We start from the raw sequence: 15837 nt of genomic DNA, 5'->3' as shown, positions 1-15837 counted from the left end.
AGAACACAGAGATTTGAGGGAAAATCTTGCATATTTAGTAAAACACCAACTTTACGTAATGCTAGTAATGCTCAGATACCACTTCTAAGAATTTTGGAAGTGAAGAATAATTGGAGAAGTTATAGCTAGAGATGACCACACATATACAATTCAGTCTCCTAACAACAGTGGTGTTTATGTTCATGTGAGTGTATGTCTACAAGCGTGCACACATGCATGTATTTGAAAAATGACTCAGTTCCATGACCATGGGAACATGACAGAGTTACCCCAATGCTCCTGTGACTCATTGATCTCCATGCTATCTTTGTAACTATGCTGTTAGAAGACTAAATGATCTCTTATTAGCTGATAACTCAAAAGGAGACCATAAGAAACACCCTTTATGATCTCTTGTTCAGCCCACACAAAGCAAAATGAAATGCAGAGAGAAGATAGAAGGTGAATTTAAGAAAAGGCTCCTGTAAAATACCTGTGAGTAAGTAAAAGGCAATAGGAAATCCATTTTGGTCAAAGACCATATTGGACTGACTGGTCAAGAAAGAACTCAACGTATATCCTGTATTTTTCAACTGATTATTTGGTGGCTTATAGGTTCAGATACTAAGATTATTTATGGAGGCTTTGTGATAGGGGCCAATTGAGAAAATCACTGGCTCCCACTGACCCATTTCAGTTAAGCAGTCCTTTTTGCATAGCTTAAAATCATCATGTGCTTTCCTACACTGGAGAACTTTCTATCAATAGTTTGGATTTATTACTACTAAAGTTATGGTACTCATTTATTCAAAATTAGGAAATTCAGGGCTGACTTCCAATTAATATGATAATTGGGTCTTTTTAGTTTTATATATATATATACTCATATCCTGATAAACCCTTTGTGTTAAAATTAGCAGCTTTCAAATTCATGAACTAAATAAGAGGTCTAATTACTTTATCCTTATTTTATTTTATGTATTTTTAAACATTTATTTTACACATTTAAATGTTACCTATCTTTATCAAACTGTTACATGACTAGATTTGGTTCAGAGTAATTTACTTGTAGTTTCTCACAGGCAGATTTTTTATGAGAGGCCTAAGTATCTAAAAGGTGTTTCAAAAGAATGTAGGGTCCATGGAGGACTTGGTTCTTGCCTGAATCATGGAAGCCTATAAATAAACATGTTTCCTGTGTTGACTCACTTCTCTGTTGAGGTATCATGACTCCTCAAATCAAATCTTATATGGTAATCCCTGGTGCATAAAAACATCTTGGCTACTGCATTTATATTGTCTAATGCCATGGAGCCACCTTACAGATTTTTTATGAGAGGCCTAAGTATCTAAAAGGTGTTTCAAAAGAATGTAGGGTCCATGGAGGACTTGGTTCTTGCCTGAATCATGGAAGCCTATAAATAAACATGTTTCCTGTGTTGACTCACTTCTCTGTTGAGGTATCATGACTCCTCAAATCAAATCTTATATGGTAATCCCTGGTGCATAAAAACATCTTGGCTACTGCATTTATATTGTCTAATGCCATGGAGCCACCTTACCATCAAGGACCAAACCTCTGAGAAGCTGGAAGCACAGCAGCCACTGAGAAAAACAATAACATGATCCTGATTATGATAGTTTGGTTAGTGTTTAGAGACATCTCAAGATGTCATCGATTGTGGTAGCTTCTTAACCTAGACTTAAGTGCTTCTAGATTTGAGTACTTCTCAGACGAATGTGCTTCAGGAAGCCCATTCTATGCAATATTTTGGGTATTTGTCTATGTTTTCTCCCAGCTAAGAATCTACAGCTACCATCAGGTTGTCTAAGAGTTAATAACACATGAAGAAATGGTAGCATGCTTCACCTGCAACCAAACAGCTATCATATTGCACCCTATGCAAAAAAAGTAGTGCTTTTGGATTTAGAGGGACCACAAAGGATACAGGAGCCTGGGCTGTGTGGATAAAGGACTCAATTATTCGGTTGGAGAACAGCGTAGGATAACTTGAGAAGGGATGAAGCCCTCACTCAGATTTTCCAATTCCAGCTCTCTTTTAGAGGCATGACCAAACCAAGCATTTTCTCCAGATATTTTCCAGATCCTACCTACTATTGTTAGGAGTAGTGACAAGTTGACATTTGATAGCACTACCAGATAAACCTTTTGTTAAATAAAAAATACCTTTGAGCATCAAGGTGCTTCTGAGGTTCAACTTGGACTCCATGAAATTATATTTATAATCTTTTCCAAAGCAATGTATATATTAAAAAATACATGGTTATTGAATAAATTTCAGATATTAGAGTTATCCCCCCTTTTCCCTCCAACACACATAGAATTTCTACCATGTAGAAATAACCAATCTTAATATTTTGGTGTGTGGAAATTAATCCATTTTTGGATATATTTTCTCTACTTATTCATATAGATATAGGTTTATCACTATAGTCGTTTGGTCCTATTATACATGCTGCTTTATAAACTGTCTTTTATCATTTAACACATTATCATAAATTTTTCCAATCCATTGAAGATTATTTGAACATCTTTATTCAATATCTTGAGAATATTCTATAATTTGTGTCCAAAGTTTATTTATCGAAGAGTCAGTGAATATTCTTTTAGCAATACATTTGTTCATATCTTTAGCTTGGGCACCCAAAAAAGATAAATTTCTAATCCTTTGCATATATATTTACTAAAATGCTCTCTAGGAATTGTGACAATTTACACCCCCAACTGTTACATATTTTGCTTTGGGGATCTTGATGAAAGGTTAAATAAAAATACACACATTTTCTAAAAAAACAGTTGGATGAATGGTGGATGGCATATATAGTCCCTTAAGACTGCTGGACCTGTATTCTTAGTTGTATTGTTTAAAGAAAGGTTGACCATTTTACTTATCTCTCTCTCTCACAAAGGAATGCAGGCACTTGTAGTATAAGGCTGTGTTTGCTGATGTCAGGTAAAAGCATATGCCGTTCGCAATGCTCTCATGACCATAACTTTAATTTTTCATACTTAAAGATCTTCAAACTTGTCAAAGCAGGCTTTCCTTTCCAAGTTTCTCCTATCAAGCTTGAAAGTTTTCAAGAACTTTCTTCCACTTAGTTGTGCTCAGAAGTGTTTGAAATTATACTTAAAGAAAATTAAAAGAAAAAATGAATATTCCCTTGAGTAAAAGTCATTTGAATTTGAATTCCAAAACAATTTAGTTTGGGATGTACAACAATTAATAGCAAATCTATCTATTCCAAATTGGAATGTGTTTATAAGCCTGAAAAACAGGGGTTTTATTGGATATTTCATTAGGGAATTAATGTTTCCATAACTATTCTAGAATTTATATAGGTGAGTATAAATTAAATGTGACCTAAGTGTCATATAAATATAATAGGGAAAAGGGGGATCATGAGGACTTTATTCCTGTGGGGGCAAAGTAATACAGTGCAAAAAGGATGTACATGAGTCATCTTGCCGAGGTTGAAATCCCAGCAACTACTATCATCGACTTTGAGCAAGTTACTTCCCTCTCTGGGCTTTGATCATCTGATTTGTGAGACGGGGGTTGAGGGGCAATAATACTTCCCAGTGACCAGCTCTCCTGGTTTGCCCAGGACTGTCCTGCTTTTAGCACCAAAAATTCAGAATCTGGGGAAAGCCCTTTCTGAGACAAGAAAACTCCTAGTGTTGGGAATGGTGTGGAAATTGGAAGGAAAGTATAAACCTCATACAGTGGCCCCCCAAAACGGGGGCTTAAAGCAACACCATTTTTACTGTCAACTGTATCCAGCAGAGCTTATCTTCCTCCCATAGCTGCTATTACTCTCCCCCCGCCCTCATTGCTGATATTAGCAACCATGAATTAAGTGAGGTAATGTTTAAAACATTTAGACCTGGCTGAAATAAAATAAGCATTTAAAGATGTTAGCTTTGATTTTTATTACATTAAGGTCTATGCTGCTCTTGGTGATACTGAATAATCTTAAAAAGCAGAAACAGTATGTATACCATCCTGCTATTGATATTACTACAGTTCCTTGGAGTGGCAGAATTTCAGGAGTTGTCCTTTGGACGGTCAGTGAAATGTCCTGCCGTCCTGGGTTCCTTCTCATTTTGCCTTTCAGTAGAGATGCTTTGACCCTTTCAAATATTTAGCAGTAGACTTTTCTCTCTATGTGTGCTCACGACTCCTGTGACTGTTAATGGAAGTTACACATGTGTGCTCACCAGGATGAGAATGCCGTTATCCCACATCGGGCAAGGACCCGTGATCCTGAATCTCTTTCTAAACTTCAGACCTGAAGAGAGCAGTGCAGGGGATTGCTGCTTTCTCACTATCTTAGTTTCTTCAATTTCCTTTTAATTGGAGCCTGCAACCCAGATTCTTGTAACTTCAGGAGGATGAACAATACAAATTAAGATCTGGATGCTTTCCAGGAAGGGCTCAGCTCAAAGAACACTTTTTTTTCTTTTTCTTTTAACACAGTCATGGCTATTCACAAATGGCATGCAGTTGCCTAATGAGTCCACATTTGCTTCTGAGGTTTCGCATTTGCAAACTATACTGCTGAGAAAGTAAGTGAAGTGTTCACCCACCTCTGGTGTGTGCTGACTGATTTAATGTACAGGACAGATAAATACTAGAATAGTAAAAATTCTAAACCAGCCACACAGAACCTTCAAATACAATATCTTACCTTTGTTCAAGACATTCATTTCCCCCAAGAATTCTTTTTAATGTATAAGACTTCAATTTATGTTTAAGAACTAGTAAACTATAGCAGTTTGACAGCCATTCACACTTAATTCTGTGCATTAAACCAACAGCATTCTTTTCCACAAACATCCATTGTTAGGACAATGCTCTCAGACAGAATTTATGAGAAATGGAATTATGTTACCAAGGAGATAGCATTTACTATAATGAAGAGTAGATCCTAGAAAATGGCCCCTTTTACAGCAGCTCAGAACAGAGCCACAAAAGCAATTGATTGGTCTTGGCATTTAGTCTTATATCAGCTGTGTCATCCATAGCTTCAGGAGTGAGAACACTAATCTAAAGTGACATTTCTGTTCTGGCGGGCTTTTCTGCCTTGATGAAAGCAATTACTTCATTCCTAAATGATAATTTGCAGGAGTTTCAACCACATTAATTGATAATTTTTTTTTGTTCTGAGTTCAATTGTGAAGTGATTAGCTGATTTGGTAAATAGAAATTTAAGGTGTGAAATATACAAGTTGCTCCAAGGTAAAGTGCTATATATTGGGTGGAGAGAAATTACTTGATAAAGCTGCAGTTTTTCCATTATTATGGAATGGCCAGTTGTATAGCTTAAAGTTCTGTGGGGAAAATGAAGAACAAAACACTGTGATTCATGAGGTTTTTGGCAGACACCAAAGCATACAATGAATAGTTTGGTCTTGCTGTGGTTCATTCAAGGGTTATTTGAATCAAGGTGAACATTAGTTGAAAAGGGTTGTGAAGACCTCTCAGCTTTCTTTATTACTATTCTAATGACTCATTCTGGAATTAAATCCTCTTATTTAAAGTGTTCAGAATAAAAACGCTCATTGGCTAAAACCAATTAATTTAATTATTAGGTTCAAACATACACAAGGCACTTTCTGAAGATGAGAGAAGACATTCACTTGAATGGCTTTAATTACTCTTTTGATCTATTTTACCACAAGTCAAAAATGGGTCATAATTATTCAATCAAAATATATCTTGGTTTAAAAACTTAAAGGATGCATCTTGACTTTGCTACTCTAGCCAATGTTAGCAGTTGCAAATATTTTTGGCACTTTTTTTAAGCAATCAGTTTCATGATATTTTCTTACATGGGGAAAAATAATAGTCATTTCACATGTTAAATGAGAAAAATAAAGCAAGAATGAAGGTCAAACTGAATTAGCACATCAAGCAGTCTTTGTCAGCCAAGCTTAATATATCCTGAGTTTGTGGAACAAATGAAATTTTGCTGCTGTGTTACACTTTGCTTCCAAACAACCATTACAACTGGTTTTATATATTGTGTGAGCATCAGACCATCAAGCAGTGCATCTTTACTGAGGTGTTGCTGCGGAGATGATCTACAGCAGCAATCTGCCATTTATATAAGGGCAAAATGTGCATCTATATTTAGTTGTGAAATTGGCCTATTATACTCTTGATGTTTACAGAGGCTAACATAAATTAATGATGACAGCTATGAGCAGTGCATTAGTTAAGCAGCAGAGTTTTTACCTTGAACTTGAAGGTTCCAGTTTTAACTTCTAACATATACTATCCTGCTTTCTTCCTGCATTAAAGAAAGGTTTCTGAAATTACTACCGTTACTTAAAGAACATTAAAAGACTTCAATTTGTAAGCTGTGTTGTGCATAATCCTACCAGATAATAGTTGTTTATGCATTTCTCAATTATATTACCTTGTAAGAAAGCTGATATTTACAGTCATGGAGGAAAAAATACTCTTGACAGGTTTTTTTCTTTGCAATAGGCTGATTTGATTGACTTTGAATTCTATGTGATGTCTACATGTGGTGGTCTGTTTTATTGAAAGTAATGAGGGAAGGGCAAGCAGTGCTTATAGAATCTTTACTTTTTTCCTGGGAAGCTTCTGCATTCAGCGCATGTCAGGGTAGGTGTAGGTACTGGAGTAACTATAGATTTCACTGTTAACTATGACCAGAGATCTGACAAGTATGTAGGTTTTCAAAGGTTCATGAGTTAAAATGCTGAAGCCTTTGATGAATTTTTGATGGCTGCATTTTTAATACAGGTCGACCTCCTTCCTTTGAGGCTGCATGCCAGATTAATTGATAAATAGTAGAAGTCTGTAGTGCTGAGTTCTCCTAAGCAAAACAAGTAGGAAAATCCATAAAACCCGACTTTCTGGCTCCTGAGAAGTACATTAGAAAAGTAAAATTTAAAATGGTTCTGAGACTGCCTTTCTTTTCCCCTGCAGTTAGATGAACAAAACCTGCCATGCTCTTTTAAAAAGACTAGTTATTGTATTCTAAAAGTTTACATGAAGGTGTTACTCTGAGGTTTAGAAGATTTTCATGTAGAGATAGTGTGGACCTATTGATAATGTCCATATCAGAAACTGCTCCAGAGATATAAATTATTAAAAAAAACCTGATAAAAATCTCGCTATGAAGAAGTCATTGGGAGCAAGAAACACTTGATTAACTTGACTTCTAGTTCTTCCTGTGACGATTATTATTTTCGCTTTTTGTTATCCTCTGTAGGTCTCCAGCTATATATTTCCCATAATCATCATAACCATTTCTGTGAAGTAGGAAACCAAACTAATCAGTTTTGCAAAGCTAAAATTAATCAGGCACAAAGGATAACTCACCTCTTTAATTGAATGAGTCATCAAGTCCAGTGTTACCTCTTTTTTTCCACCATGGACAAGCGACCCAATAAACAGTTGACATCCTTATCCAGCTACGTGGCAGCTTCAAAGAGATTGTAAATCCTGAGTCAATTTCATAATACCAGCTTTGTGATAGTGGCATTGCCTGTGCTTTAACTTTTTACCTTCCCACTCCCCTGTCCTCCATTGTTATCTGCTACTTCTTTCTGGCTCAAGTAGAATTTCCTGATTCTACCCTGCCCCCAGTGTGGAGGCTGGAGTAGCAAACGCTGCTGTACTTCCGCGCCTGCCCACTCACCTGACAGGCTGGGTGAGCTCTCCATGGTCCTGGATTTGGGACTTTGCCTGACGTCAAGGAAAACTTTGGTTGGAGATGTTTTGGAAATGAATTTGAGAGTTCTCCCTGCTAGGAGTACACATGTCCTCCTTCTGACTAATAATTATCATTGTAGTTTTGAAGTCTTCCATAGAAGTTTTCAGAGTCTTCCTGAATAATTTATTCCCTTAACTGTTTTGGATGTTCATTTTGATGTAAAAACAAAATTGCTTGTGTTGCAATTGAATGCCATTTTTTCTACTTTAGTGAACTAAAAATGGCAATTTATTATTCCTAGTACAGAAAATCATTTATAACTTTTAATCTTACATTAATGAAATGTATTTTTTTAATTTGGGAACTCATTAAGTACACCTGTGCTGTAACAGTCTGTAGGTATGAGGAGGGTTATAATGAAAAATCAGTATTTCTGGAATAAAGAAATTTTATTTCACTTTAAATGCACAAGGTGATGAGTCAGAATCAGTGAATAGAAATCATACTGGTGAGAATGGAGTGTACATTGTAAGTGAGCATTGTGGACCTCAAAGCATGGAACAGTCAATGTGAAGTGAGCTTGGGTTTTCATTTAACACATTTTATATAGTATTACTGTATGCCAGACATCACTGTAAATACTTTACAAAAATTAATTTAATTCCAACAAGAACATTATAAAGCAGATAGCATTATCATCCCATTTCACAGATGAGAGAAACTGAAGCAAAATAAATAATTTCACATTTACATAATTAAAAAGTTAGAGAACCAGGGTTTAAATGTAGGCAGTCTGGCTCCACAATCTATGTACTTAACCTCTAGCTTCTGCTAGTGTGGCAGACATTCAGAGAGGGCCATCAGACAGAACTTAAGGAAAGTGATGATCATGACTGAAAAAGCATGGAAGGAGTTTAATAAACAGGTATTTTCAGAGTTGTAGCCAAGCAGAAGTTAGGCCTTTGACTTTATTTCTCTTGACTTGATTCTCACTGTCACCATATGGGAAAATAAATTTACTTAAGTGAAGGTCATAGCATCAGTAGAGAAGGGAGTTTGAGAGGATGTTGATGAAAGCAAACAGGATTTAGAATTATAGAAACTGTAATTAGGGTAAAAAAAGGCAATAGAAAAGAATAGAGGTCAAAGAAAATTATAAAGAATTACAGAGAAATAGAGTGGTAATCAGATGTGGTACTAAGATTGGAACAGTTGTTTTTTTCTCAGGTTTTACAATTGTTATAATAATAGTTAATACTTATATAACATTTACAGTGTGTCAGGCATTTAGCACTTTTCACATAACAGCTTGATTACTCCTCTTAAGAATATTATGAAGTAGGTACTATTATAGTGACTATTCTCCAGCTGAGGAGATTGAGGCCTAAAGAGGTGGAGAGACCTGCTCACGTTTGCCCCACTAGTAACTGTGTGATGATGTGATTACCCACAGTCTAACTTCTGTGCTTCCAGGAAAGTTTAAGGATGAGTTGACTATATTCTCTGCATTCCTAAGTCTTTCCAACTTCTAAAAATTCTTCTCTGTTGTAAAACTCTGAAGTGGAATCTGTCACATTTAGAATTTACAAACTATCTTAATTGTTAAAATCTAGAGTTGTCTGAGGAGTTTATTGCTTTGTAGTTCACTACCATGGAATTTATCATGAGCCATTGAGATGGTCCCAGGAGATCTGCCAGATGTACCTTGTTATCTTCATGCTGTAAGATGGTAAAATTGAGCCTTGACTTTGTGCCTTGGAATCACAGTGCCTGCACATGGCCATCGTAGGTCTTTAGCTCCTTCACCAGGGCTCTCTGCACAGAACACACAACTTGCCAAGGAAACTGAAAACATGTGGGAAGATTGAAAAAGAAAAATCACTTAACTTTCAACAAACACTGTCCTCTAAATCTTCATTACTAGTACATTTTTTTTGGATTGCTTGTTATCTATGCTTAAAGGGATAATTTTGGAGACTTGTAAAACTTGTTTCAAAGTGTAGAGTGGAAATATACAAAAAAATAATATTTAAACTAGGGATGTGTGTTTAGGATAAGTTAATTCTGGTAGCATCAATAATGATAAGTGGGGTGGGATGTGCAATCTAACTTTATAAACCATATAAGGGAGAATTCTAGATATTAGATTATTACCCTTTTAGTTGGGGTGATGGACCCTTGCGGAGAATCTGAAAATCATTTAGTGTCTTCCCCCAAATACACACATATACACACAATTTTGCATATGACTTCAAGATTTATATATATAAATGAAAAAAATATATACATACACTCTGTCTTTTAGAAATAGTTGTAGATTTTATTGTTTATGTTTCTTGGTGGTGGTAATTATTGGTGAGGATGATAATATTATCATCAAAGAGTTGATATTTTGATTTGCTGAGGATTAAGGAAGAGTCTGTATATTCTACTATTCAAAGTCTAAGTGGAAGTGCGAAGTTTGGGTCCAGGGAATAACTTATTGTGAGTCTGAGGTTTAATCATATTTTAGATGGCAGAAGTCAGCACCATAACATTTTACTTATGTACAACCAATCCATTCATTCTTTAGTGTTCTAGAAATGCAACTGCAATTGTTTTGGTTTAGAACAGAGTGTACAAATACAGAGTTTATTTCAGATTTTGATGTAGCCCTTAATTCAATTTGAGAATTGCTTATATCTAGGCTCTGCTTCAGAAAAGCATGTGAATGATGAGACCACGATCTATGTCATTGTCTTAAGGTCTTCAGCTTCATCTCTTCTGTCAGCATCTCCACAGCCATTGTAAACCTTTGACTATATTTTATTGCTGTTGCTCTCAAACTAGTCACTACTTATTATGGACACAGTGTTGTCGTTCTGAATGTCTGCCAAACTTACGGTGTCTGCATACTTATGTGATGTGGGGGACATGGAAACCCTTCATTGTTAAGATTATGGCCAAGAAGATTACTCCAGTAGGATAACAGTGTCTGGTAGAGTTAAAAAAAAAATGCAGATGTTGAGAACAGAAAGAGAAGAAGGTGGTACAGGAACACGTAAAGTGAGTTCTTCCCAGTCCTATTTAGAGAAGTCAAGTGTCAGAGGGCAGTGGTTAGGCAAACCATGCAGAGGCGTTGGTGTCCACCTGCTCCTCTTCCCTGAGTGACTGTAGGACGCCATCTCCCCTGTCTTGTCTGTGGAGCCCAGTGATTTGCTCCCTGTGATCTTGGGCTTTGCCTCCTCTCAGGATTAGGTTTTTTCCGTAGATTATTGGTAAGCCTTAGCATTAATATTAATTTCAGAATAATTGCCTAATCCTTTATTTGCTCCAGCTGAATAGAGAAATTCTTAGTATGAATTTTAGTAATGTTAATTAGATAACAATGTAGTAATGTTAGATGACTCCATTTGTGATCATTTCAGTGACATGTATAAAGGAAAGTTACATAAAACATCCATGTAAAACTGTTTCAAAATTGGCCTCCCAATTTCTTACCTAATTGTAAAATGAGTCTCTGCCCCTTTATTGACTGAATGTTATGTTTTATTTGGCTTGCATGGTTTTTAAAACTCTAGTTAACATAAAATTAAATCATAACATAAAATTGGAAATGCCATGTAAAAATTCAGATTTTGCTCTCTAAAAATGGCAACCCCAGAAATCTGGCAACATCAAGTGTGCCTTCTCCCAAAGAAGCAGTGAACTGAAACTGCATATGCTGTCCCTTTGCCTGGGCTTCTGTTCCCCAGTCACCATCAGGCTTCCTCACTTGCTGGCATTCCTTGCCTTAACCCTGCAAACCCTTGAGTTTGCAACCCCTGCTCTAGAGCTCTATCATAGTCACTTCTGGAGTGACTATGATAGAAAATGCTGGTCCCACCTGTTGCCTCTTCTATGAAGTAATATGTCTATAATGTTTATAAATTTTAATAACCCATGCAGGGCTTTATCTGTCAACATTAAATTTGTATTATCTTTAAGTTTGACTTTTTTGGGGCAATATATTTTATTTTCTTGTATCTTAGAGATCTCTGCATCTACTACTGTATGTCCATTAATAAAGAATTAATAAAGAATTCAGCCCACCTTCTGGAGTAGTATTTGATTACAAGAACACAAAAGGGGCAAAGCATTGAACTTGAACCACTGCACTCTACAAGTGCTAGAGAAAGCTTCTCACAAGGCATAGCACTTTTGGCACAACTGACATAAATCATGTTTGATTGATTGCTTTAATTACATAAAGGGAGGAATATGAATTGTGCTTTTATCCTAAGATGTTAGCCTGGGTCCTGGTTATACTTACACTTTGTCAGATTTTAAGGCATGTCTTACTTCACTAAATTTTCAACAAGCCAAATTTGAGCATTTACGTAATTGAATGGAGGCCAGCCAAGATATCAGGAAATAAGTGGCGTAACAGGATTTTTCCGCTAAATCAGCAATGTTTTGGCCTGAGATTATTACCTGAGACATCAAGAGATGAAGGTTTGTCACCTGAGACCGCTGTGACTCTGAAAATGATAGCATTAACTTGTCTAGTTCTGAGAAATACATTAGTTGGCTAACGTGGAATATTTTATTAATTGAGCAAAACTGGTTAGGGTATTTGCTGAGCAAGTATTTGACCAGAGTGCTATGTCATTTCTTAAATTAACTCAGATATTCAATAAGATATTTTAAGTGTCTGCAGTGAATAGTGTTTCTATAATGAACAATATCAGCTTTGCTATAATGTGACATGAAACATTATTGCCCATATTATACTAATACAGATCGGAGCCACACTGCTGACCTCATTTTGATTTGCTCCCTGGTCCTTCCTTGTTTCTCTTTTTCTTGTTGTTTTATAATGAGAAACCAGAATGCTAGATTCAAAGGTTTAAAAATGCCTTCAGAGTTTAATAAAATAGATACTTAACAAATGATTTTAATAGTACCTTTATACTATAAATAGTGTCCAATTACTTATCATTAGGGTCTGATTTTGAATTTATTTCTTGTCAGACAAAAAACAGAGCAGTTCAGAGTAGATGGAATTCTGTCAGATGCTCGAACACAACTTTAGTTGTGCCAGATTCTGCCCTCGGCGATGTGAGCAAACTTCAAACAGAAATGCACATGAATAGTTAAAGGAAAATGCTGGTCCCACCTGTTGCCTCTTCTATGAAGTAATATGTCTATAATGTTTATAAATTTTAATAACCCATGCAGGGCTTTATCTTTCAACATTAAATTTATATTATCTTAAGGTTTGACTCTTTTTGGGGCAATATATTTTATTTTCTTGTATCTTAGAGATCTCTGCATCTACTACTATATGTCCATTAATAAAGAATTAATGTTTTCTCTTATCAACCAATTGCCAGCACATTTGTAAGTTATATTGAAATTCTGATTTACAATAGGATGTTTTCTTCATCTGACTAAGGTCATGATCCTTATTGAGGGCTGGAAGCACATCAACATTTTATTTCTTGATTCTGTGAACTATGCTTGTTTACCCTTTGTTCCCCAAGATGATAGCTGAAATAAATTTTAAAAATGCATCCTTTTGATGGTTTAAGATTCCATGGTGATAACAATGAAATGAACAAAATCATAAGCTTTAGAATAGGTAGGTGAGTACAAGCCCAATCTTTTAAATTGCCTGTAGCTGATAATGAAGCATCACCTGTAAATGTTGTGTTATGTCTTAAAAACAATGAATATATTTCAGTGCATGCACAATTGGAGGAAAAAAATTAACAAGCAAATTGTTTTTCAATGCACTTGAGTTTATGGCATATAAGTCCAGAGGTAGAATTTATGGTTTTAGTGGACATTGTCTGAAACTCATTTTACTAAGGCCCCAGATTTTGAAGAAGATTTTGGTAGATTTTTGCTGGGGGAAGAAAAGGAAATAAAAAGAAAACAGTTCCTGATGACACAATCACATGTTCTCAGCAACACTTGTGCACTCCTTTGATTTCAGTTTACAAGCACTGAGAAAGGAGAAGTCCCGAGATGCTGCTCGCTCCCGCCGGGGAAAAGAAAATTTTGAGTTCTATGAATTGGCCAAGTTGTTGCCTCTTCCTGCAGCCATCACTAGCCAGCTTGACAAGGCATCCATAATTCGACTTACAATTAGCTATCTGAAAATGAGGGACTTTGCTAACCAGGGGGATCCTCCATGGAACTTGCGAATGGAAGGCCCCCCACCCAACACATCAGTAAAAGGTAAGTTTTAAGTCACTGTTCATTCTGGATTGTGGTGTTCTGTAGGTGTCTCTAAGATGAAATTTCACCATCATCCTTTCTTCTCTTCCTGCATATCAAATCCTTTAAAGGGATACAAATGTGGAAATCTGAAATCTGCATGAGAAAGACACCATGTGAAGGTGAAATAAACCTCTTCTATTTCTACTTTATTTTTAAAAAGTCTGTCAGCCTAAATATTCTGTCACTTTATATAATGTTTCAGAGAAATGAGGACAAAATGACTTAAAGTGCTTCTTGGGTTTAATTCATGTTATGCTAATACATGCAAATTATTATTGATGGTTGGGGGAGAGTATGAGAATATTTGTTGAAGGTGGAACTAATATTTTCTGTCTTTAGTAACCAAAGAGAGGGAAAGAGAGAGAGCAAAGTTAAACTGTAGTATGTATTCTGAGTAATGATTTTATTGACTAATAGAACAATCAATTCATATATTAATGTTTCAAGTCTTTACAACATATTGCCTAAAAGTTGCAAATATGAACATACATATGTTCTCCAAATCCTTGGTGCAGTCACCCATAAAATATATTATTTAAAAATTTTAAGATTTTTTTCACTTTTATACTTAAGAGAGAGAATTTCTTGTGAGTTTCTGAAACTCCTATTATGGCATTTTTTAGCATATGAATATGCATGCATATGCTTATTGATGAATGTACAGTGTTGCCATTGATTTTTCTATTTTTGATGGTGTGTGATACAAGGCATAGGACTTAAGGGATCTGCTAGTATTTGTGCCCTTACCTTGTACTGAGACTCTTGGTGGGCATGAAATAAAACTGGACATTTGGTGGGATTGCAGGCAGTCTCCTCTGTGGGGAGAACTAGGTTCTTTAGTTATGTGATTATACATTGGCAACTACCTCTGAAGCCCTTGTACTCTTAGTTGTTGTAGGAAAAGGTACTAGAGGGTAACTGTACCTCTTACAGATTCAAATTAAAATGCATGGTCAAAAGTGGTGACTATTTACCATTCGGTGCTAAGAGGTGTGATCACATATGTGTATGTGTATGTGTCAGTCTGTTCATATCTTTGCCATTGTCACTTAGGGATCATGTTTCTTATACTTATGAGAGAAGGAAAATTAGAATGTAAATTGTAACAGGTTTTCCTATAGAGCAGGGGTTGGCAAACATTTTCTGTAAAGGGGCACATAAATAAATATAGATAAATAGGGTAAATATTTCAGGCTTTGGCAATGGGTACTCAGCTCTGCCACTGCAGCATGAAATCAGCCATGAAAAATATGTAAACAACAGGGTACGACTAAGCTCTATAAAACTGTGCTTAGAAAACAGGCAGCTAACACCCAATTTGGCCTTGCTGCAGCATATAGTGTTGAAATGAATATACACTAGGTTTGGCTCTCAAGGGCTGGATGTCAGTAGAAGGTAGCATAGTAAAAATAAACCAAGCCACATTCCTGCTACCCTTTCATAGCCCTTCTGCCCTTAAGAATATGGATGTCAACTTGGTGACACACTAGTCCATGTTCCAGAGGCTAAAGTAATAGCAAATTTTCCTAAGCTAAAGATATGAACATAATCCTAGTAAATATGTTATAAGTACATAAGTACTTAAGAGTTTGTTCATAAGAGTTTGTTCAGTAAGCAGTCTTCTTGTTTATTCCAAATCATGCAAGAAGAAAGGATAATTGCAACAGGTTAGAAATCACACAATGCCTAAAATGTATTCTTAATATCCTTCAATTTTAACTGCACTGATTGGGGAACTGGACTTTACCCATTCTGGTTGAGGAGTTGGCAGTTTATTGGATTCCTTAGTAGTGGTAGCTACCAATGTAGAAACATCTAATGGCTCCATGGTCTGTCCATTCTTCTGTGATGGGGTAACTCTGCTTAGTTTTAGAATCATGGCCTTTTAGAGATGCAAAA

General features: G+C 35.9%; 1 protein-coding gene across 11 annotated transcripts in view; it reads left to right on the top strand.

Moving 5' to 3' along the window:
• NPAS3 (neuronal PAS domain protein 3) overlaps positions 1–15837 on the top strand; it is an 877558-nt gene that overhangs the window by 256510 nt on the left and 605211 nt on the right. For 6 of the 11 annotated variants that reach the window (XM_073211373.1, XM_073211379.1, XM_073211380.1 and 3 more), the window contains one exon: positions 13652–13896. In XM_073211373.1, the coding sequence (XP_073067474.1) occupies positions 13652–13896 (245 nt within the window). Of the gene's footprint in view, positions 1–13651; positions 13897–14006; positions 14058–15837 lie in introns of all 11 variants that reach the window. The other 5 variants (XM_073211382.1, XM_073211377.1, XM_073211372.1 and 2 more) reach the window with 1 other exon arrangement.

Source organism: Manis javanica, chromosome 8, assembly GCF_040802235.1.
Source record: "Manis javanica isolate MJ-LG chromosome 8, MJ_LKY, whole genome shotgun sequence".
Classification (NCBI taxonomy): domain Eukaryota; kingdom Metazoa; phylum Chordata; class Mammalia; order Pholidota; family Manidae; genus Manis; species Manis javanica.
This window is presented reverse-complemented; position numbering and strand designations above follow the sequence as displayed.